The sequence below is a fragment of the Apodemus sylvaticus genome, chromosome 2, assembly GCF_947179515.1.
Source record: "Apodemus sylvaticus chromosome 2, mApoSyl1.1, whole genome shotgun sequence".
Classification (NCBI taxonomy): Eukaryota; Metazoa; Chordata; class Mammalia; order Rodentia; family Muridae; genus Apodemus; species Apodemus sylvaticus.
Genome location: NC_067473.1, coordinates 102,507,155 through 102,532,107, shown reverse-complemented (window position 1 = coordinate 102,532,107; position 24,953 = coordinate 102,507,155). Strand labels below are relative to the sequence as shown.

Sequence of the window (24,953 nt, the reverse complement as noted above, 5' to 3'; positions counted from 1 at the left end):
AGGCTCTTAAACATTTACATGGTTGATATAGAAAGAGATCTTTTCTAGCTGCTAATTAAAGGTGCATCTTTTTGTTTTATAGGTGTCAGCTGTGATGCATGTTTAAAAGGAAATTTTCGAGGTCGAAGATATAAGTGTTTAATTTGCTACGATTACGATCTTTGTGCATCTTGTTATGAAAGCGGGGCAACGACAACAAGGCATACAACTGACCACCCGATGCAGTGCATATTAACAAGGGTAGACTTTGGTAAGTTCATAATAAGTTAATTATCATTTAAGGGACTTCTGTGGGTAGGAAAAGCAAAAACAGAACATCCTGAAACTATCCCTATAAGCATCTCCAAGGATTCATATTCATTCTAACTAAAATCATCTTCCCCTTGTACTTCTATCTCTTGTTATAGTTTTCTTAAGAAGCCCTTTGGAAAAATCTACAAGTGGTGGAGGATGAGGTTGAGTGCCTACTGAAACAAGAGTGAAATCAGGCTGGGCTGTTGCTAACAGCTGGCAGTAAGAGAAGCTGTGTGCTTCAGGCCATAATTATTTAACTAGCCAACACACTTGTCTTTGCTTATAGCCTTCCTGGAGGGCATGAAGCGCTGGCTTGAGTGGTGTTGATTTGCAGATCTGATGCATAATGATCCAAGTACTTTATCTTAATGCTTATTAGCTATTTGTATATTTTTGAATAAAATGTTCAGATCCTTTTCCCATTTTAAAAAATTACATGTAATGCCTTTTTTATTGAATTATAGCCTTTTTTTTTTTTTTTTTTTTTTTTTTTTTGCTTTTTGGATTTGGTTTTTGCGAGACAGGGTTTCTCTGTATAGCCCTGGCTGTCCTGGAACTCACTCTGTAGACCAGGCTGGCCTCGAACTCAGAAATCCGCCTGCCTCTGCCTCCCAGAGTGCTAGGATTACAGACGTGCACCGCCACCGCCTGGCTCGCCAATCTTTATATATTAGATAAATGCTCCTTATCAGATAGATGATTTGCAAAAATGTACTCCCAATCTGTAGTCTTCTCACTTTCTAGGTGCTATGCTTTGAAGTATTGAAGTTTTGTTCTAAAATTCCTATTTTGTTCTTTTTAATGACCTTGTGTTCAGATGTCATCCTAACGCACATAGCCCAAGCTAAGTCACTGGGAAAAATGTCTTCTGAAGGTTCCAGTTGTGTCTGATTTAGATCTTTCATGTACTTTTTTATTGTTTTCATTTTTGAGACGGGGTCTCACTGTGTAGCTAGATTGGTTTCAGCTCACAAAGATCCTCCTGCCTCTAGCTCCTGAGTGCTGGGATTAGAATTAGTTTTTTCCGGCTGGTGAGATAGCTCAGCATTTTAGAGCACTGACTGCTCTTCCAAAGATCCTGAGTTCAAGTCCCAGCAACCACGTGGTTGCTCACAACCATCAGTAATGAGATCTGATACCTTTTTCCAGTGTGTCTGAAGACAGATACAATGTACTTACATTTAATAATAAATATTTAAAACAAAGAAACCACCAGTTTTTTTCACTTGGAGTTGAGGCAGAGAGTATCCGGTTGTTCTGGGGTCATTAAACTATTATAAAGCTTAAAACAAGTTGACCATAAGCAAAGACTTATTCTCAATTGATATGTGTGGCTGCTCATGAGTCAGCGCTGCTTTTGCTACCAGAGCTTTACAGAAACTGTGGCATTTCTGGGTCTTCTGATCTTGTCCCCATTCAGACTTGCTTTGCACATTCTGGGTCCTTGGAGTTTCTCTGAGTTTTAGGAACACGGACCATTTTTCCACTAGATTTTGATAGTGATTGTGTAGGGCTTATAGATCTGATCTGTGAACATAAAATACCTATTTATTTTAGGGCTTTCATTTTTTTCTATAGTTACCAGAGAATAAAATATATTTTTTCCATTAAACATACTCCTAAGTATTCTTTGGCTGTTGTAAATAAAATTGATTTTATCTTTGGGTTATTTGTTATAAATGTTATAAAAAACATTTATATATAAATTATAACTATGTTGCTAAATTGGCTTATTAGTTCTATACTGTATGATTAGTTCTAACATAATGAATTCTTGGGACTTTGTTTTATTTCTTTCCATTGGATGCTTTTAATTTACTTCAGTAAGAGCCTCCAGAGAAACACAGAATAGAAGTAACAAAAGAAGAAACCCTTGTCTTGTTCCTCATCACAGGAGAAAGACATTCTTTTACCAGAGATATCATGGTTGTGAGATATTTGCCTTTTATGGGGCAAATAAATTATTTTTGGCATTTATTGTTGGAGTTTTGTTTTGCTATGGGGGTGTTTGTTTTTGAGACAGGGTTTCACTATTCAGCTTGAGCTGCCTAGATTTGCTTTGTGGCTGAGCTTGGTCTTGAACTCATGGTTTTCCTGCCTGTTTCAGGAACAAGACACCATCTGTCCCCACACACACACACACACGCTCCCACACACTTTGATTTCCTTACTTGCTATCCAGAGGAAAAAATCTTGAAAGAGTGTCCTAAGTTTCATGTGGAAATAAAGGTTTTATAAATATTAAGTTATTAAAACCTCATTGGAAAAAAAAACTCATTGAAATCAAGCTTCCAACTGTAATCTTAATACTCTTAAATGCACCCCTTACACAACTACTACACTCCTTTAATCCCAGCAGGGGCAGGCAAATTTGTGAGTCAGCCAGGGTTACACAGTGAGATGAGATTGTCTCCAAAATTAGTTAACTTAAAAAAAAAAAACCAAAACCTCACTTAATAAGATTTATTGGTATTCCAGGCCACAGCTGTTGTGGACCGCAGCTATATTTGCATGTTTGAGAAGGAGCATGGCTCCTCAATGCAATTCCACTTTGTTTTTCAGATTTGTACTATGGTGGGGAAGCTTTCTCTGTAGAGCAGCCACAGTCTTTTACTTGTCCCTATTGTGGAAAAATGGGCTACACGGAAACATCTCTTCAAGAACATGTTACTTCTGAACATGCAGAAACATCAACAGAAGTGGTAAGTGAAGCATTTTGCTGAAAATGATGGAATGTGATAGCCCTGATACTGCTGAAACTAGGCATGGCATCCTCCTGGGTGGTATAATGGACTGCTTGTATAGTAATAAAAATTACTTTCCACAGCAAATTTTAGAGCCCTAGGATGCTACATTTCTTCAAGATACATGCAGGGGTGCCTCATCAAAGACAATGGAGGAGGTTGAAAGGACCCAGCCAGCTTTCAGATGCCTTTGTAAAGGGTTCTTGTTAACTGCTCTGTGCTTATTTTTTCTTCTGTGAAGAACTTTTTCTGGGGGAAACTGCAGCTCTTTAATGGTGTACTAAGTAGTCCTGGTCTGTGCACCACTGGCCTTCCTTAGATTTCATTGCATCATGTCGTAGCTTCCCAGGTCAGAACTCCATGCTTCTCAGCTCTTCCTTCCTGATCCCCAGTCCACACTCCATGACTAAAAGCCAAATACCTAGAATAAAAATGAAGTCTAAACTTGAAACACTTTTTTATTTCACATCTGAGTCACAGCATGCTTCTAACTTTAAGCAATGATAAATACACCCAAAAGACTCTTCAGAAATGAGTTCATTCAAGATAGTAGTGGTTTACAGGGAAGAGCAGATTAGAGGAGTGGAGAGAGGGAACAAAGAGGAGAAGAGACTGAGGGGAGGGATGTGGGTGGCGTGGGTGTGTGAGCAGCGCTCACCCTTGGTAACGTTAGGTAAAGTCAAGTGTCTGTTGTAGCTGTAGATCCTGATTTTTGGAGAATTTCATACACATCAAATAATAATTCTCTGTATGTACCTAACAGGTAACATTCAGAGAAACAAAGCAATACTCTACGGGCCTGGCTGGGGGCCTCTGACAGGCTCATCTTCATTCCCGGGAACAGTGGCAGCTTTACTCCAAATTTCCCTAAGATTTAGAGTTGAAGGTTTGATTAGCTTTGTCTGGTCCTCAAACCAAATTTCCCTTGAGAGTACACCAAGGGGCCCTCAGAGCACCATTGTCACACTGTTTGCTCGCTCTGGTTGGGTCTTGTCAGATAACGTTGTTTCTTTTGTGTCATCCCAGGGCATAGCAGAAAGAGTCCTGACACTGCCCCCATGCTACTGCTGTGGAAAAGTTGTGGGGTCATTTTTCGGTTTTAATTTCTGTTGGATCTGTTTATTTAACTAGACCACTGAGTTTCTGATGGAGACCTGGACATCCCTAAGTCCTTGAAGCAGCGGGCTCTAGTGTGCTTTCATTACTTGGGTGGGCGACTGAACTACACTGCTTTCCACACTCTGGATAGTCCAGAGCTTTTCGTGCTCATCTTCAGGAATACAATCAAGGCTAAGTTTGTGGTTGAGAAAGCAGCTGTTGTTTACACTCCTGTTCTGATGCCCGCCAGTACAAAGTTGTTCAATCACTTACCCACATTATGTTCCCAAGGTATCCAGTACATGGCCAGGGCAGTCCTCGCCATTCTAGTTGTTCATATTTATTTTGTGGACTATGTTTTAAGGATCTCTCCCTCCTTAGTCCTTAGTTTTTGCATGAGTATTAAATTACACTGCAACAACCAATGCTCAGACATTTCAAAATGAAAAAATAGCAAGCAGACAAGGACTTCTGAGGTGAAGGTGTGGGGTCGGGAATGCCTGGGTCATGCCAGGGCATGCATGTGTGACATATAGGTAGATTAGTGTCAATCCCAAAGGAGGAGTGCTGGTGCCACCTCATGCCTCTGTGTTTGTGTGTGTGTGTGGGGGGGGCTGTCCTGCTCTAATGTAAATGTGCATGTGTCACCTCCTACTCAAGTGTTTTGTTGTGCAAAGCCATGCATTTGTTTTGTTTTTTGTTGTCAATACAGGGTTTGTTTGTCTGTAAATGTGCGTTTGGTTTGTTTGGTTAGTTGGTTTTGCTTGTTTTGTTTTTAATTTTGCTTTATGGGGGAGTGTGCAGGGTAGGAGTTGGTTCCCTCCACCATTTCGTGTGTCCTGGATATTGAATTGAGCTCAGGCTATCAGGCTTGGCAGCTCCCACCCTACCTCAGACATTCTAAAATGGAATCATGAAGTTCAAGAGGAAATCCCTCCATTTTGATGGACAGTCAGAGTGTTTTCCTTTTCTAACTGCCCAGTTCATTCTCGTGCCTTTATTCCAGCAATAACTGCATGCATTCTCTAGACCCATCATGTGGTAGGATTTCGGACCCATGCCTTCTAATAATCAGCATTCCTTTGGAATTCTGCAGGGGTCTAAGAGGCTCTGTCATTGTAGACAGTTACTACAGCTTGCTGAAAGTTGGAGTAGTAAGAGAGTCTGCTGAAGACAGAATTTTGTGTCTTTGTGGCCCTTTATGTTTTTCTTCCATTTTCCCAGACTGGGACTCTAGAGAACAACTGTAGCACTATGCCTTCTTAATAATTCATTTTAAGATGATTCAAGAAGCTTAAGTTTGAGTGTACCAAGAATCCTTTAAAATAAGTCCCTGGCTGGGGGGTGGGGGGGTTATGGCTCAGTGGTCAGATACTTGCTTAGTATGAGGGAGATTCTGGGTCTGATGGCCAACAGTCTAAGTAAAAAGAGAGGAAACAAAACAAAACACAGTATCTGACAAAGATTATAAAGGTGGTTACTAGTTTAAAACAAAGGGATGGCATAGATTATGTATTTATAAATCTCAGTAATATTTATAACACCAAGAATGAGAAGTAGGATTGTGAAGCTAGCCCTCATTTTTACATTTACTGTGTGTTATTTATGCATGGTGGTGGGCTTCAGTGTGCATGTAATGCATTTTGATCCTATTTCCTTATTTCTTCTCTCATATCCCACCTCAACTGCCTGTACTTAATGGTATTAATTATTATTTTAAATCCAATAAGTTTCATTGGGGTTTTTAAAGGAACATGACTGAGGCCTGTTAGGAGGGCCTAAACACTTGATCAGTGTCACCACAGAAGAAAAAGTGTTTGTCCCTTCCCCCTTGTCTTAGTTAGGGTTTCATTGCCGTGAGACACTATGACAAGACAAGCCTTAGAAAGACAAACATTTCATTGGGGCTGGCTTACACTTTCATCATGGTGGGAAGCATGGCAGAATTCAGTGCTGAGAAGTTGGTGCTGGAGAAGGAACTGAGAGTTCTACATCTTGATCCCAGGGCAGCCAGAAGGAGACTTTGCTCCTTAGGCAGTCTAACTTCCTGGGCCGACTTAGAGCACAGGAGGCCTTAAGCCTGCCTCCTTAGTGACACACTTCCCCCAGGAGGCCACACCTTCTCAGAGTGCCACTTCCCAGGGCCCATATTCAAACTACCACACCCATCAGTCAGTCATTAACTGCTATAAATCTTGAAGGAGGGCAGGGTTTGAGTCCCTCTCCCTTCAGTGGCAGAGTGTTGACAGGCCCAATCTTTCACAGGTTCACTATAAGTTCAAGAGTATGGTGACCTAGTTTTCCCATATATGATGGTCAGGTGCAGGTATAAACAGATGACTTCTGCTTCATGGTATGGTTAAGGGGAAGGTTTTTATTGTAGATATAAGAAGCATTCGAAGAGTCTAGAGCAGAGAGTGGCTTACTAAGTATGGCCCACAGACTAGACCTGTCTGGGGCTATCTGAGAGGAGAATGGCAGGAACAGAGCATGGGGAGAATATGGCGAGCATAGGAGGGCTCTAAGAGACTGAGTGTGCAGAGAGAAACAGCGCTCGGTCGGCGGGAAGGAGCTTAGGTTTTGGAGGAAAGAAGAACTAGGATGCTCTGTGCACTTTGAAATACAGATCTATTTCAAATATGAAATACACATACACACACACACACCAGAGACTTGTGACACTGAAGGAGCTTGGAGGGATGGCATGTATTTGATACTCTAGATGCTACAGGCAACCGTGTCCCTTCTGCTAGAGATAAGAGAAATGACTCCTTTTGTTAGAGAGGAAGTGGCCTCACAAGTTCCTGAGGAATACTGGCTTTTACCTAACCACCAGAAGTCCTCCTGTTAGTCCAGATTGAGCTCATATCATTTCTGGCTATTTGAACTGCCTTTGGAATTGGAGTTTGCTTTGGACCTGAGAGAGCCCTGGGATGCTTCCATATCTTCCATATCCATAGACAATGCATAGCATTTAACTTGTGGTTGAGCGCATCCATCTCCTTGAGTATTTGCCATGCCCAAAGAGAAAACAGTCCTTTCTTGTGGCCTCTGTGAACTATGAGGCGTGAGTCACCAGATGTGAATGCTTGAGGGCAGTCTGCAGAGGCCAGAAGAAGGCATTGGATTCTTACTGGACGGGTGTGCGGGAGTCGGGGAGAGGGTTTGGTTTTGTAGGTGGTGGAGTTTGTTGTTTTTCTTTTTGAGGCAGGTCTGGCTGGCCTAGGACTCAGAAATAAATAAATCTACTTGCCTTTCCCTCCTGTGTGCTGGATTAAAGGTCTGCATCACAATGCCTAGAACAAACGCAATATGTAATGTATGTAAGTGTTCATTTGCTAACGTTAAAGAACTTGGAGTTGAGTAAAATGGCTCTTCATAATAACAAATGTAACACCTAATCAGTACACATAGTGTGGGGGAAGACGAACTCCAGCTTATTGGAACAGAGGGCAGGGGAAGAAGTAGTTAGGGGAGGCCTTGAAATTTTGATGTGGTTTTGAAAAGAACGGGAAGGCAACAGCATAATTCAGAAGAAAGGGACACAACCAAGATGCCTTGTTAAGAACAGGAGACAGCTCAGCAGTTAAGAGCACTGAGTGCTCTTTCAGAGTTCAACTCCCAGCAACCACTTAGTGGCTCACAATCATCTGTAATGGGATAAAATGCCCTCTTCTGATGTGTCTGAAGAAAGCAACAGTGTATTTACATATTTAAAATAAATAAATCTTGGAAGAGGAAGAAGGGAAAGGGGAGGAGGAAGGAAGGAAAGAAAAGAAAAGAAAAAAGAAAAAGAAAATCGCCAGCCGGGATGCATCAGACTGGGCAGTAGAAATGGATCCTTCAGTGAGACCAGATAGCAGAGAACAGTTACAGCCAAGAAGCCGTGCCCCGGCAGACATTTCAGCTCCTCTACAAGAAAACGGACATCTGCATTGTCATGGCACTACACTTGTCTGCGAAGCAAAGGATGATGGGTGTTGTATATGTGACGTATGGTTGTTTGGAATCTGACAGGCCTGAGCATGCTGATCACATGGCTGAGTGCATCATCACACCCAAGAGAGCTGTCCCCTCCAAGGTGGTGGCTGCCAGGGAATGCATGTGTACCAGACACTTAGTGGCACCAGAAAGTAACAGAAGGAATAAATGATGTTGAGAATTCATAAGCTTTTGAACAGAAGGAAAAAGTTTTCCATGGCTCCAAACTTAATAAATTTTCAGAGGAATTGATACATGAAGTTGAATTCAGATATTTTCTCATATACGGTACTTGCTGTTAACAAGACTATGGTGCCTTCAGCTAGGAATGACCCAAGTGCATGTACCAAGTCCTGCCTTCAGTCACCAGCACCAAAAAAGAAGCAGTAGTATTCCCAAGAGTTACAGTTCAGAGGACTTTGTCAGGTATTCTGAGACTGATAAGAGGATATCGTCCTCACGGGGTAAAAGCCCACCCAGCTCCCAGTGTATGCTCAATCTCCCTAGCAGTCAAGGAATGTTGGGTTTATGGCCAGCTTGGAAGACTTGGCTCTCTCCTTTCACATGTGTTCTGGGGAGCCAGCCACAGTTGCCAGTCTTGTCCAGCAAACACTTTTACCTGTGAGCTGTCTCACCAGCCCCAGATAGGCAATACTGTTAAAGATTTTTCTGTAGCTGTGATTTGTCTTGTATTGTATTGTCTTGTCTCATCGAGTCTCCAGACGTCCCCCTCTCCCTTTCCCCCTCTCCCCTCTTTTTCAAGACTCCATGTAGCAGCCTCCATTGTCCTGGAACTCTGTAAACCAGGCTAGCTGGCTCTAGCTAAACAGCCTCTGCCTCTGGAGTGCTCAAGGTGTTTGCCACTCCCTGCCAGAAATTTCTTATGAAGGCTGAGAGAAAAACACATTGCATAGTGGAACTTAAATTCCTCTCGTTATTTTTAAGCTGTGCATAATGCCCAGAGAAGAAACAGTCTGATGTTATTATATTTACTACAAGAAAGAAACCAAAGGAAATCTGAGCCTGCTTGAGACCGAAAAATAATTGGAATCTATGGAGTGTGGGGTTTTGTTGTTGCTGTTGGGTTTTTGTTTTGTTTTGTGAAAATACATTTTTTTTTTGCTAGCTGGACTTCATAGGTGAGCTAACTAGCCAGTGAACCCCAACAGTCCAGCTGTCTCCGCCTTCCCGGCACTAGAATCATAAGCATGTACCATCAAACCCAGCAGCTTTTCTTAGCATGGCTTCCTAAGGGATCAAACTCAGATCCTTGTGATTGGAAGGCACCTTCCTTGAGCTATCTTTCTAGTCCCTGCTTAAGGTGTTTCCCAGTGGGCGGATAGCCTGTGTTATTGGGGAGGATGCTTCCCTACGTTCAGTAATGACATAGTATGTACGTGTGCAATGATGACAGCAAAAGTCTGGTGGTGACAGCAAGTGTTGAAATGTACACCAGCTGGTTGCTTGCTCAAATGGTGATCATTTGAGAAACCACAAAGAAACTGCAGTCTTGCCTCACTTGGTAAAGGCTGTCAAGAGGGCTGCAGGTAAGAAGAGGACTGGTGAACAGAAAAGAAGGACCTAAACCAACCATAGCAGAGGCAGAATAGCAAAGGTAGGTGTGTGTGTGTGTGTGTGTGTGTGTGTGTGTGTGTACAGAAAAGAAGGACCTAAACCATAGCAGAGACAGAATAGCAAAGGGGTGTGGGGGGGGGAGGAGCTTTCAGTTATATAAGTAACAATAGCGTGTGACTTTTCATTTAACTGATAGACATTTAAATACTGCAGGATTTTCTTCAGCTTTATTTGTCAAATTTACCCCAGCCATAAGACCTGGGATTCTTGTTCAGAAATACAGGACCACCTCCATCCAGTCTTTCTCCACAGCTTGGGGAAAAAAAATATTTTTCACAAGTTCTCCAGGTGATTCATATTCTTAGCCAAATTTAGGAAACATCAACTTAAACCAGTTCAGTAAGCCTTATCATTGACAGTTGTTATAACTAATGTGTTAATAGACTTTACATGTAAGAATAATAGATTACTGTGCTTTGTGGTGGCTCGAGTATGATAGACACTTGTGTTGACAGGCTGTCACACTTTAGAATGACTGGCCTATCCTTTGTGCAGTTTTCCCACTTTGTAAGGAGTTCAGCACCAGGCTGGTGAAGGCAGGTCTCACAGCCCTCAGCAGGCGCCGGACGGACAGCTCCTCTCCTCCTCCGACCCCACCCGACTTCTTCCCACATCATTTTGTTTTTCCCACCCTACTTTGCATTTTCATTCTTTTCCTGTGTCTCCTTTCCCCCTTAGGAAGTGCAGCCTCGCACGACACTGGGGCCTCAGGCATGCTCTGATTGCTAAGTATAAAACCTATAGCATGAAAGATGGATGACCAGGCCTCTGTCCCCATTGGCTCTGAAGCTTGATTTTCTTTTCCAGGATCTCACTTTTATTAACTTCCAGTGGCCCAGACATGACAGCATTTTCTACTTGATTCCAAATCTGGTCTCTTGATTTTCTGTGCCAGCTTCTAAGCCAAATGACCCTTTCTAGTAAAGGCTTCATCCTCAGTAACTCTTTACCCCAAGTCTTTGTGAAGATCAGGTGGGATGTTTTTAGTTAATTACTTCTCCATGAGTACTTTAGCCTATCAGGGAACCCAAAGCTTTTGAACATAGATGCTTAGTTGTGGGGAATCTTGGTTTTCTTGGTTTTACATCCCCATCCCACCCTTACCCTCCAAGGTAGGGTCTCTCTGTAGCTCTGGCTATCCTGGAATTCATTCTGTAGACCAGGCTGTCCTCAAGGTCAGAGAGCTACCTGCCTCTGCCTCCTGAGTACTGGAATTAACAGTGTGCACAGGAGCCAGCACTTGGCTTTAATTAGGGCATTCTTGAGATCTTTCTTCTAGAATATGTATCTTCAAAGAAGATGTTCATCTAACAATGTACATCAAGTCCTGAAACTTATCCAGCTGTCTTATTGCAGTGTGAGCCCAGGCTAGCCTAAAGGAAACTATCTCAGGGGAGAGGTGCTTTCCATGTGGTTATTTTCTCACTAGGTAAAAATGTTATATGGTCTTTTCATGCCTTTCATCCCAGCACACAGGAGACGGAGGACTGTGCATACATAGATTAGTGCTTAACTGCTGCAAAATGAAATCTCAAAACGTGGCTCGTTTATAATCTTTTGATCTCTAGAATGTGTTGGGGCTGGAAAAATGGCTCAGTAGGTATGAGTACTTGCCCACATGGTAATCAGAACCATCTCTACCTCCAGTTTCAGACGCTGACACCTTCCTGTGGCCTCTGCAAGTACCCACACAAGCAGGGCACACATACACATACATAGAAGTAAAAAATAAAATCTTTAAAAATCCTAGACTATGACTCTGTTTCTTTAAACCTTGCTTTGCTTTTAATGTTTGACCATGGTTTGAAAAACAAACACAAACTATACTGTAGTACATTCTTCAAATATTTATAATCTCAGAACCAAGTATCCTAGCATACACTTGCAACTCAGAAGACACTCTGCAAGGCCAAGACCAGTTAGGGCTGTACAGGAGCTAGTCCCCACGACTACAGCTTATCATCTAACCAGGCACCGCAGAAGCCCCTGGAAGGCTGAGTAAGCAGATCGCTGCCAGGCTTTCAGAACTCAGGAATGGCACCAGTGGATTTCTGGGGAAGAGGCCACAGTTTGTAAGCTTGACAGCAGATACCACTGCTTTTCTCTGGGGGGTGGGGGAGACCTGAGCATCGTAAACCAGACTTGTGCTTGCTGGCTTCTCGCTACCCTGGGGCGCATTCCGCCCTGGCCTTTCTGACTCTTTTTGGCCAGCTGCTTCCTTGTTTTTTTCTTGTGTGCATCCTTAGATATTTTCTTAGTTATTTTTCAGGCTCAGGGCATAAGTAATCAGGGCAGCCAGCTGGGCATTAGAGACTAGTCACCAAGTCACAGTCAGGCTCTCAGAAAAGACGGGGGGCGGGGGGGGGGGTGCTTGCTTGGGAGCCAGGAGTCGGGTTGGTCAGTCTTCTGCTCTGGGTTTCAGCATTGACTTCTGACGCCATCTTGCCCGTTTCCTCCCCGAGTGCTATTGTAAGCCAGCAACCATAGTCACTCATGACTGGAATCTTACATTTGTCACATGTACTAATGAGGTGATTGACGTGCTCCCTGGTTGAGAAGAGAACTCAAGTTTCAGCTGCGGGTCTTGTCTATCTTCTCTATTAGGCCTTCTTTCTTAAGATTTGGAACCTTTTCCTATGTCAAGGATGGGATAATTTCTTACTCTTCGTGTCTTCCACCCCCCCCCCCATTCACTAATTGTGATAAGAAGTATTTCACAATGGCCTTTCCAGCACTTGGCTAGAGATTCTCAGCAGCCGATCCTCTCCACCTCTGTAAGTTCTAACCAGAGTAGAACCTCTCCTTTCTCTCTCCTTCGTTTTGGCTCTTCTTTGTACACTGGCCAAAATTTTGCGCACCCTTGCCTGGCACTCTGAGTGATGATTCCCACTTATCTCTGAATCTCCCACCCGCCCCCTCAGCCGCCCCCTCAGCCGCTCCCTCCTGTTGCTGAGCACACTGCTTTCTCCGCCCTTTGTCTTCCCAGCCGCCCCCTCCTGGCAGCTGCCAAGATTACCTGCCCTATCATTTTCCCTCAAGCCAATATAAAATGGCCTCAACATCTGTGGTTTCAGAGTGACTTTGAAGCCCATTTGGGCCACAGAGTAAGACCAGGTTTTGTTCTTCAGAGAACATAAAGTATATGATAATTATGGGGAATAGTCTCGTGTATTTACATATAGACAAAAATACGTTTAGATTTATCTTTTGAAGACAACAAAGAGGACTTGAGTGGAGGTGTGTGGCGTATAAGTCTTGAAGCAGGTTGGAGACGGGGCCTGAAGGAAGGAACATCCACCATCACTGAAATGCCTAGGATCTGAGAGCGACCCCATAGCTGCCAAGGGGCTAATTCAAATCTGTCCCACTCACCGGTCAACATATTGGACTCTGGCGTTAATATGTTAAAATAGCATACATGGTTAAAATAAAATACAGAAAGTTTGTTGATTGAGATGAAAGTAAAAACCTGCTAAATCATTGGGCAGCTTGGGAGGAAAATCATTTTAAATAAACAAATCACATTACACAGCAAAAAATAAATTAATTAAATAGCTTCAAGCTTTGGGGAAGGGAGGGAGTTCCTGCCCAGATTTAGTCACACTTGTTGTCTCTGGCCATGAGGCAAACAAGGACATTACTAACTCCTTGATCTTGACCTGGTTACAGACTCTCACCACACCACCCATCCCCCTGGGAAACACGGTTCTAGACTGGACTTTCTTCCTCTGACTCTTTCCTCTTCCTCCTCTTCCTCTTCCCCCCTCTTTCTTCTTCCCCCTCCTCTTCCTCCACTTTCTTCCTCCTTTTGTTTCAGTTGTTTCAGAAGCGAGCAGTGCTCCTTTGTGCACTGTCTCATTGTTCATCTTACTCTGTACACATTCTATAGCTAGCTCGTGGCTCCCTGTCTCGGGCTTTCATGGCTGTGAAGGACACCTGACCTTGCCATCTCTCATAGAGGAAAACAGTTAATTGAGGCTGGCTTACAGTTTCAGAGTACAGTTCGTTACCATCACACCGGGAAGTGTGGCAGCATGCAGACAGACATGGTGCTGGAGAAGGAGCTGAGAGTTGTACATCTTGATCCACAGGCGGCAGCAGCAGGGGGCTGTGTCTCACTGAGCATAGATTGAGCATGTATAACCTCAAAGCCTGCTCTCACAGTTGTACCTTTCCTCCAGCAACGCCACACCCACCCCAACAAGGCCACACCTCCAATAGTGCTACTTCCTGTGGGCCAAGCATTCAGACACATGAGTCTATGAGGACCAAACCTGTTCAAACCACCATGCTACCATTTGTATCCTCCCTCCTTCCCTCCCTTCCTTCCTTCAACTCCCTGGTCTGGAGGTGGACTAGCAGTTCAGGGGACCACAGATATGCTCCAGTCTCTGTCTCCAGAGCACAGCTGTACTGTGGCCAAGCATTTGCTGTTCTATTTGGGGATTGACCCTCAACTACCTTTGGAGAAGTGTACCTTACCTTATATCTGTTATTAGCATTCAAGGATGAATTTTAGGTAAAAACGATTATTTTTAAAGTTTTGCCCAGAACTGACTAGACTATGCGAATGTGGCTCAGCCACTGATAGACAACTGTGCTAGAAATCAGATTTGAACTATTTAGAACCGCTAAGCATGACCCTGAGAAGTGGCACTGCAGTTGAGTGACAGCAGTGCTCCTCAGGCCTGTAGTGGCTCTGCTGGGCTGGACTCTGTACTAGCTCTCGTGGTTTCTTTTGCAGATTTGTCCCATATGTGCAGCGTTACCTGGAGGCGATCCTAATCATGTCACAGATGACTTCGCAGCTCATCTGACACTTGAGCACAGAGCCCCTAGAGATTTAATATCCTTCCAGTTAAATAAAAAGATTTAATTGGGGTTTTAATCCGGGTTGTCGGGTTGGTGCTTCGATGGTTGTTGCATAAAGTACCCTGCTTTAGGGTGTAAGTCGCCTTTCTCCGTCTCTCATCCATTGGGATTCTGTTCATGAGAAAGCTTAAGTCAAGTCAAAGTCACTCAACCTTTCTGTCTGCCACGCTTTACTCATGTTCCATAATCCAGACCAGACCTGTTGGGGCACAAAGTGATGCTGGTTTGTTTTTTAGTCTGTCACTCACAGTCCCTGCTTTTCTAACTGGAGACAGTTAAGATTGAGGGAAGGTGAAAATTACTGGAAAAGGGAAGAAAATGGAACAAGCCTGAGAAATTAGAGGCCAAGGAACTGACTGGCCTCAGACTGACAGGTCACCCACCTGTATGCTGGGATTAAAGGTATGTGCCCCCCACACCCAGCTGGGGGTTTTGGTTTTGTATTTTCTTTCTTTCTTTCTTTTTTTTTTTTTTTTTTTAATTGGGGTTGGAGAAGTGACTCAGTGGTTAAGAACTCAGCTGCCCTTCAGAGGACCCAGGTTCAATTCGGGGCACTCACATGGGAGCTCCCAACCATCTGTCACTCCAGTTCTAGGGGATCTGACACCCTTTTTGACTCCTGTGGGTAAGACCACACAGACATCCATGCAGGCAAAATACCCATACTCATAAAATTAAAAAAAAATTAAGTCGGAAAAAATCAAGTGGGCTAAGACTACTTAGGCCTTCTGAGTTACTGCATTTCATGGGGGACTATAAACACTAACCTGATTTTTTTTTTTCTTCACAAACTCTGGGACTTCTGATGACACAGTGTGCATTCACTAATAATTGACCCACATCAAATGAGCCCATTTTGTAAGCCTTCTATGAATGTCTTTGGTTAGTAAGGAAAGATTAAATTTTGAAAAGTACGGGAATATGAGAGGTATTTTACATATTTTTACTTTTTTACCAATTTTTAAAACACAAAATGCTATATTAGCAGACCCCTGAAAGTAAGTGGAGCTTTCAGAGACTGCTAGTATCGTGATGGACTGGCTTTGTTGGGACCAGTGTCTAGTGTATGCCTGTGGGCAGCAGTTGATAGCTGACTCCCTAAAAGTACCCTCTCACCCAGCTACTTCTTAAGAATAACATATACCGATGACCTGTAGAGCCCAAACTCTCATCCTCAACTCCACAGTGAGACACACACACACACACACACACACACACACACACACAGAAGTGACTATGCATCCTATCCTTAATTGTTCCAGAACTGCCAGCCAAAAACAAAGTCCAGCCGGGAAATGCCATGAGAAGCTGCTGCTCGCCTCTGCAATGCAAGGTCGACTTCAGGGGTTGGTTGGTTGATTTGTTGTTTGTGCTTTTTTATCTTCATGATTTTTGGTGACTCATTGCTGCAAGACCTTATTCAGTTTGACTCACATTCAATCCTGAGGAGAGTAAGGCCTCTAGAAATCTGCTTGAAGAGTGTTATATTAATCTGTGTGTCTAATGATACAGCAATTCAAGTATTTTAATTTTAGCCACAAAGCTGGGAATAAAGCTTGAAGACAGAATTATGGCAGACATTGAAACGAGTCACACTTACAGAATTTAGATTATTGAGTTTGCTCCTTTTCACTGTAGAGGATGGATGTCTTTTGTTTATTGATACATAAAACCCAGTGTTAAGATCGCCATGTGTGTGACCTGGTCTTCTGGCCTCAGTCTGGCAGTGTTCCAGGTCTAGTACCTGGAAAAAAATTCTTGGCCTTTAGCACATACAAAATCTTTACATTGTTTTTGTTTGATTATATTTGTCTGGTTTAGTTTTTTTTTTTGTTTGTTGTTTTTCCCGAGACAGGGTTCCTCTGTGTAGCCCTGGCTGTCCTGGAACTCACTCTGTAGACCAGGCTGGCCTCGAACTCAGAAATCCGCCTGCCTCTGCCTCCCGAGTGCTGGGATTACAGGTGCGCCACCCCAGCCCAGCTTTGTCTGGTCTTTTGAGTCTAGCCTCACTGTGTAGCCAACCTCGAACTCCTTGGATTTCCTGCCTCTGCCTCCTAAGAGTTAGGATTACGGGCTTGCATGGGTCCAGGGTTATATCATACCTAGCTTATACCTGTTGTTCTATGCTAAGTTTCTCTTTTAAGATTAACAAGCCTCGTAGAGTTGGAACATTTATATTCGAAGCTAAAGGTGCTATTTTAAGCTGCTTACAATGTCTTCCCAAGTCATAAGAGCTCAGTGTTGTGGTTTTGTAAACTACTTACTCTTTCCTTAACCCTGAGCTACGATGAATCGAGTGGTGTTCGACATGTACGTAGAATGTTCCACCCTGGCCGGGGGCTGGGAGGCCCTCGTGCTCGTAGATCAAACATGCACTTTACTAGCAGCTCTACCGGTGGACTCTCTTCTGCTCAGAGTTCATACTCTCCAAGCAGTAGGGAAGCCATGGATCCTATAGCTGGTAAGTGTGTTTCAACTTCTTAATGGCAAGGGCAGGGGTTGGGGCTTCTTTAATGCTTTGTGTGGTTTGTTTTGCTTTTGTAGAAGTCTTAGGACATCATAAAGTAGCGCATGTGCTAGTACATTTTTCAAAGGCATTCGGGGGTAAGATGACACAGAAGAGGGGCTTTAGGAAAGATTTCAGAGTGGAAGAGGCCTTCAGAATTCCATGACTCCACTGTACGGACTTAGGAACTCAGTAAGTTCTTCTTGGGAGGGAAGTAGGACTGTGTCCTCACCATGTTTGAGAACACACTGAAGGAGGATGTTGCAGTACCTTGAACAGCTCCACTAAAACAAGAGTATGGGCTTGACTAGGCCAGACTGAGCACTGCAGTGTGGAGGACTTGCCTTGCAGAGCACTGCCGGGTACTCTGAAACAGCAGTGACTGGAGATACTGGAGAGAAGGCAGAAGCCAGAACACAAGAACCACATTTATGTAAATACATGTTCCAGACTCTGGGTTTCATCCTGGTAATTCCTGATCAAGTGAGCACAGACCAATGTGTGCAGGTGCCATGGTGCCAGGCCCTGGTCCAAGAACAGGGAGTAGAGTGGGCTTGGCACGCTTCCCTTAACAGGTCATGATTATCATTGGATCTGCTCTTGAGTCTAAATAGTTTTTAAAGCCATCTTTTAAGTTTTGCCTAAAGCAGGCTTAATTTATGTAGGTTCACGTAGGTGTCTGGTCCTTGGCTGAACTTGGGTTTGTTGCATGAACTTCCATTGTTTCATAACACTTGATGTTCTGCACTGACAAAATGATAACGTGGCAGTAGGCTTTCCTGTGTCAAGGTCATTGATCATACGCATTTCCATTGGCAGAGCTGTTATCTCAGTTATCAGGAGTGAGACGTTCTGCAGGAGGACAGCTTAACTCTTCAGGCCCTTCCGCTTCTCAGTTGCAACAACTGCAGATGCAGCTGCAGCTTGAGCGGCAGCATGCACAGGCAGCCCGGCAACAACTGGAGACTGCTCGCAACGCAAGTCGGCGCACTAACACAAGCAGCGTCACCACTACGATCACACAGGCCACGGCTACGGCCAACACAGCCAACACAGAGAACAGCCCACAGGCCCTCCACAACTCCCAGTTCCTGTTAACAAGGTACCGCATTTACTAGTGTAGTTAGGTTGGAGAAAGGATGTCTTGTTGGCACTCTCCAGTCTAATATAAGCTTTTCCCTTTTGTGTATGTAAGTACATTCCTTAAAAAATTGCCTTTGATTAAATGATTACAGCTCATAGTTATCTGATTATATATATTAAATATATTATATATATTATATATAATATTCACCCAGGAATGCAAAAACTTAGTATTTCAGGTAAAGTTGGTGTTTGTGTGTACAATGTATAGATCACCATTTAAAATATTTTTCTTTAACATACTACACATAACACTTAAAATACTGTATCACTTCATTTATAGTTACATACTTTTATGAGTTAAATTTATTTAATAATTTATGTCGCTTCTAATCTTCCATATTAGAAAGAACAAAAGAAGGATTAACAGAGATGGCAGTGGGTAGGTAGTGTTTCTCCACTAGCATGAGGACCTGAGTTCAGATCCCCACACCTATGTAAAAGCTGTTCTGTCGTCCCAGCCCTAAGAGGTGGAAACGAGAGGATCCTGGCAGCCCTGACCATCAGTCAAGCCAGTGGTAAGGTTCAGTTTAGTGAGAAAGGTAGCAAGCAACAGAGACACTCAGTGCCCACCTCTAGCCTCCACAAGCACAAACAGGTACACACACCTGTGTATACACATGTGCACGTGCATGTACCACATGTGCAGATATATACAAGAACAATAGCTTTCAGAATATGTGGCAGGGAGGTTGGGTATATATGATTTCCTAAAGTCAGATTTAAATTTTTAGGATTAGTACCCAGAAGTAGCTTTAAAAAATGGCTTACCATGGTATCAGTAATACTCATTACATATAGTAGACCATTCATTCCACTGGTGGAAGTTATCATGTACTTGTTCTATTATAGAACACTGTGCTTGTCTTATAGACACAGTGATGCATGGCCTATGATGCCAGCACTGAGAAAAATCTAGGACATTCTCCCACATTGTGAGTGTGTGACCAGCATGGGACACATGAGACCCTTTCAAGGGGTCTGAAGAGGTGGCCTAAAACTTGGAGCCTTGCTTCTTCTTCTTCTTCTTCTTTTTTTTCTTTTTTCTTTTTTTTTTTTTTTTTTTTTTCCTGAGGAGACCTGGCTTCAGTTCCCAGCACCCACATGACAGCTCATGATCTGTCTAGTAACTTCAGAGGTTCTGTGACACCATCTTCTGGCCTTTTCAAGAACTAGGTCCCTCTCCCAACATTGACCAAAGACCTTTACCAGAACTGAGAACTTCAGTAATTGTTGGAATGTATAGCTATTACTCAGCCTCCAATCTACTGGCATTCTCCTGTGACATATTAAAATGCTTGTCATGAGTGGTGCGGGCCATTTCCGTGTGGCTGTAGTGGTGCTTGGCCCCCTTAAGTTCTGTAGTTTAGCTCTCCCCTCATCCGAGCCACAGCTCTTCATGCTGGTGCGTTTTAACTGAGACTTTGAGCAAGTTATCTAATCTCTGCTTGACTTTCCTCTTTCTTTAAAATGGTAAATCCCACCTGCTGGGCCAGAGTGATAGGCCTGGTGTCAGTCACCGTGTGGGTGTCCTCTGTGCTTTGGGGTGCCCTAGCCAGACAGCAGGAGCAAGGGACCAGTTGGGAAGCAGCCCAGAGGTCTGTGCAAGTTTGCCCCTGGTCTTGGGAGAAGTGCCTGTCAGTGTGCCTCCACGCCCTCGCTGCCCTTCCCTTCCACGGGCCTCCTTTGCTGGCCCAGTGCTGCAGCTGCTTGCTTTACACTACAGATAGAGGAAAATGAAATCAGTGCTGACACTAAGCATAAGTTGTCGTGGTTTGTTCTTTAATGGAAGAGCTTGAGCCATTTTAACGAGTTGCTAACAAGTAGAATAATAAGTAGGATTTTCAACTGTTTTCCTGGCTTCGAAGTTCTGGAATTAAAAACACGCACACACCACCACACCTGGCATAATTTTCAACTTTTAACATCTGTCCATGTTCTGTGGGGATGAACCTTAGCTTCACAGCCAGTCAGTGACTGTCATATATGTCTTGCCATCCTCTGGGAACTTGGTAGGAAAATGACATGGTGGTCTGATGAGGTGACATAACCAACCCAGCAGTCTGATGTCCCTTGGGACCCACGTGAAGGTGGGAGAACCAGTCCCACGAACTTGACTTGACTTCATATGTTTACGATGGCGCGCGCGCACACACGCACGCACACACACATGTAAACACACACTAAAAACAAGAAAGAAGCCAGCATGGCGATGTGAGCCTTAAATCCCAGCTCCAGAGACACAGAGGTAGGTGGATCTAAGAGTTCTAGGTCAAGTTTCCTGATCTACATAGCAAGTGGCAGGCCACCCAATAAGACCCTGGCCAAAGCAATGGGGAACAGTAAAAGAAAACCGCGTGGTATGTGCTTCTTGCATCTGCGCGCAAGCCTTTATTTCAGAGAGAGTGAGATGGGAAAGGGAGCAGTCCCCGTGGCTCAGGACTCAGGGCTGCTGCCTGAGGGGAGGAATTTCTCCCAGGGTTTTCTCCAAAGCTAGTCTGGCTATCTCCATGGTTTAGTTTCTGTGTTTGCTCGTTTGTTTTGTTTTGTTTTATTTTCTTATTGAATCTACCGAACTCAGGTTTGCCCCACAGTGTGAGGATTTATCCCAGCATAACTGAGGAGGTGAGGTTGCCAAACAGAGTGTCCGACGCAGGCTGTGGCACTTGGCCTTGCCGTCCCTTAGTCATTGACTTTTTACCAATAAGATCTTTCCTTTTTTACCTTTACAGGTTGAATGATCCCAAAATGTCTGAAGCAGAACGCCAGTCCATGGAAAGCGAGCGTGCAGACCGCAGCCTGTTTGTCCAGGAGCTCCTTCTGTCCACGTTAGTGCGTGAAGAGAGCTCGTCCTCAGATGAGGACGACCGGGGGGAGATGGCAGATTTTGGTGCTATGGGCTGTGTAGATATTATGCCTTTAGATGTTGCTTTAGAAAACCTAAATTTGAAAGAGAGTAATAAAGGAAATGAGCCTCCGCCACCTCCTCTTTGATGACCTCCCCACTCGCAGACAGTGTCCTCTGTGCTGTATTTGCCAATGAAAGTGGACAACAGCTATCCTGGGTTTGTGTGGTGATTGTAATTTCAGGTCTGTCACTCTTGTTACATTGTGTACATTCAAAAGGAAGAGAGAACTATATATGATAATCATTTCCACTTAACTAATTTTTACTTCTAGCAGGTAATGTAGGTAGCAGTGCAGGGTGATCTCTGCGTCCTGTACCTTGACATGCAAAGGCTCTCCTAATACTCCACATTCAAACTGAAGAGGAAAATTGAAATCTCTAATGAAGCTGCTGTGTGTATTTATGAATATTAATGAATAAAAACTGCTTGGATGGTTTACCTAACTACTGCATGAGGTTTTTTGCAGCGTGCATGAGTTTCAGTGGCCTTGTTATTTAAAAAGTAAATACAAGGAGTAAAACTTAAAATAATAAAATTAAAAAATAAAAATGAAATACAAAGCCCAAAGCTTTCCCAGCGGTATTCAATGGTTACTGGGCAGAGTGGCTTTTGAATACTGTCTGCCTGACTCCCCCTATTCCGTGTGCCTCCTACGCACAAAGCCAGCTCTGCAGTGGAACCTGGGGTCCTGGCCAGGATGGCTCCACTGTATGACTGCCCTGTCTGTCGCCCTGTTAACCAGAGTCCAGCCTGTCGCTGACTCACCAGAAGACACACCAGTAAAGGCAGGGTCCTCTGCAGGGCGACTGTGTGCCCTTTAGACAAATCCTGTTTGTGTTTGTTGGAAGTTTTTACTTTTTGTGGTTGTTTAAAATTTTTTTGATTGTTAAACATGTTCATTCAGGTGTAGATGGATTTCATTTATTCACTGTTCAGCGAAGTTAATCTGAATTATGTTGTCTTGTTTTTAAAAAAAAATCTCACATTCTCAATCATACTTTGTGCTATTTATGTATTTGTGGTTTGCTGAGACAGATCAGTATCAGGGGAGCCTTCCCAGATCTTATCAACCAAATTCTTAATGCTGATTTTAGCACCTTTTATTTATTGGGGTTTTTTTTTCCTGGCATAAAAAGTAAAGTCTTTTAATTGAATCATGCCACCTATATGCCTATGTTATTAATCCTGTGTGTTTAAAAAAAAAAAAAGAAAGCGAACAAAGTAGATCCGCCGGTGGGTGGTTGGGGTGTGGAGGACGCGTGCTTTCGGTTGGGTTCCAGTTCTCACACTGGCTCCGAAAGGGGCCGTGGGCCTGGGGGATGGGGCAGTTTTTGGAATGTAAATTTAGGACTTTTAAAAAAGTTGCGCAGCTTCTGACCAGTTTCTATGAGACTTAATCTAATCATGTCTGGCTTGGGTCCTCTTCCCTGTGAGCCGTTCTCTGTTGGCTCTCCTCTCTCCCGCCATCTTGTCCATCCCTGATCTTCATGACAAGCATACAGACTTGAACACCCCAGGTGTTCTCAAGAACTGTGAAGTCCATGTTCATCCAAATCTACCAAAAAAAGAAGTCACCCTCCATGTCTAAAAAACTGTTGCTTCTCGGAAACTTGAGACTCCACCAACTTCCAGATACAGTAGCTGTTTTCTTTAGTCTTTGATGGAAATCTTCTAAAGGAACCGCCCTGGTACACCAGAGGTCAAGGCCGGTGGGGTTTTCTTTTTTTTTCCAATTGGTTGTTGACAAGTTTCAGAAGTCCATTTTCCAGCTGTGGTCATTTCAAGACACATCTGCACCATAGCTCACACATTTCAATAAAGCATTTTCAAGACTGTTGGCCACTCGAATTTCTTTGGTGTTGAATTAACCTGACCATCATGCAGAGGATTTTTTTTTTTTTTTTTTTACATCTCTAGCTCAGTATTCTTTGCTTTTTATGCTCAACACGGAGCTGCTGGTACCGTGTGGCTGTGTGGCTCTGGGTGTGAGGGATGACTGTCAGAAAAGTCCGGACTTTTCCTTTTCTGCACAAATTCCGGGAAACGTAAGATCCCCGTTTTCAGCACGGTTGTAGGGAACAGCTGTGAGTCTTGTCAGGGCAGTTCAATTTAGAAAATGAAGTTAACACTTCAGAAGGCCTAGTGGTTCATAAGATTCCATCTCATGTAGAAAATTGTATATTAATTATTTTTATCAGATATTTTACAAATACCTCACCTCATCCTGTATGTAACCTATAATAATGTATTATTTTAGGGTAGAAAGACACAGATTATCAATATAAAATATATTTAAGCCCTTCGAATTCTTGTGTCCTTTTTCTTTAGTTTCTGAATCAACATCACATCATTGGATGTACTTTAAATGATACATTGAGTCTGCAGGAAAGACCAGATCCTGACTTTGGAGTGTCCATGGTACAAATGTGATCCTTCTGCAGCTCTTGCCTTTACTATTTGGAAATAATTCTGCTCAAGGTATTCTAGAAGGAGCTTAATTTCGTGATTTGTAGAAATCAAAAATACATAGGTGTCAGAGTGTGTGTGCCTTTGCGTGGTTTGCACTGCACTAACACTTACCCTGAGATCCTGTGACCTTGTGAAGGGATCCTGTGGCCAACGATAGGGAATGACAGAACTCTGGAGCATAAAGAAATAGCTGACCCATCTTGTAATTGTAGGTCTTTCATTGACTCTCTTACAATTCAGCTCTAAGGAGGAAAGAGCAAGTAGAAATAGCTGTACTCGAATTTCAGGGCCACAATCATAAGATAAACTGGAGCCGGGCAGCGGTGGCTCACACCTTTAATCCCAGCGCTTGGGAGGCAAAGGCAGGAGGATTTCTGAATTCGAGGCCAGCCTGGTAGTTCCAGGACAGCCAGGGCTACACAAAGAAACCCTGTCTCAAAAAACAAACAAACAAAAGACAAATTGGAACCTAGACTTGCTGAACAAAATAGTCTCTTGGTGGTCATGGATTTTAATTAGTTGGGCTTTCTTGGGGAGGGTGCAGCTTATCTTGTTTAGAGATAAGAAGAATGGAGCCAGGCTGTTCGGCTCACTAAGCAGTAGAGGACTTTGGGCTCCTAAATCCCATCTTCTTCCTGAGTGCCGGGATTACAGTTCCACAAGCTACAAAGTGGTGGGTTCTCTGTCCCATTTTATTCTGTTTGGTTTTGAGAGAGTTTACGTGTGTAGTCCTAGCTATCTCGGAACTAGCTCTATAGACCAGGCTAGCCTGGAACTCGAAGATCTTCCTACCTCTGCCTGCTCTGTACTGGAGCCTCCATATATAGTGTGGGATAGCTTATGCCCTCTCAGACCTCCATTTCCCCTCCTGACAGGTCTTAGTACTAGAGTACTGCCTGTAGCAACCAGTAGGTTTTCACATGTCACCAAGCCTCTCCGTCTGCTGGGGGGCCCACCTTTATTTCCGAGGAGGAGGCTGGGCCTCTAGCAGCAGAGCCCATGCCTTTCCATTAGAGAAGTGGCCAGAGATCCGGAACCTTGGGATCCCTGCAACTGAAGGACTCACTGTAAAGATGTCACCTGTGACAGGCTTCTAATGTCTAATGTGACAGGTGTCACAGCTCTGCAACTCAGGTGTGTGTTAAGGTATCTCTGGCTTGATGGAGAGCATCAGTCTTAGTTATTCCTAAACAAACCCATCCACTCGGGAGGGAAGGCCCAATAGCAATGTCAACTAATACAACCTATTGTGTTTTTGTTTGTTTCCTTGTGCAGTGTGTGTGTGTGTGTGTCTTTACAGTT

The 24,953-nt window shown here is 43.6% G+C and overlaps 1 protein-coding gene across 2 annotated transcripts in view; it reads left to right on the top strand.

Annotated features, from left to right (window-relative positions):
• Positions 1-23,019, top strand: part of Kcmf1 (potassium channel modulatory factor 1) — a 56,525-nt gene extending 33,506 nt beyond the window's left edge. For both annotated transcript variants that reach the window (XM_052174022.1, XM_052174023.1), the window contains exons 2-7: positions 83-250; positions 2,857-2,996; positions 14,497-14,598; positions 16,911-17,085; positions 17,950-18,232; positions 21,006-23,019. In XM_052174022.1, coding sequence (XP_052029982.1) covers positions 83-250; positions 2,857-2,996; positions 14,497-14,598; positions 16,911-17,085; positions 17,950-18,232; positions 21,006-21,267 — 1,130 coding nt within the window. In that variant the 3' untranslated portion in view covers positions 21,268-23,019. The remainder of the gene's footprint in view (positions 1-82; positions 251-2,856; positions 2,997-14,496; positions 14,599-16,910; positions 17,086-17,949; positions 18,233-21,005) is intronic.
• Positions 23,020-24,953: the final 1,934 nt, after the last annotated feature.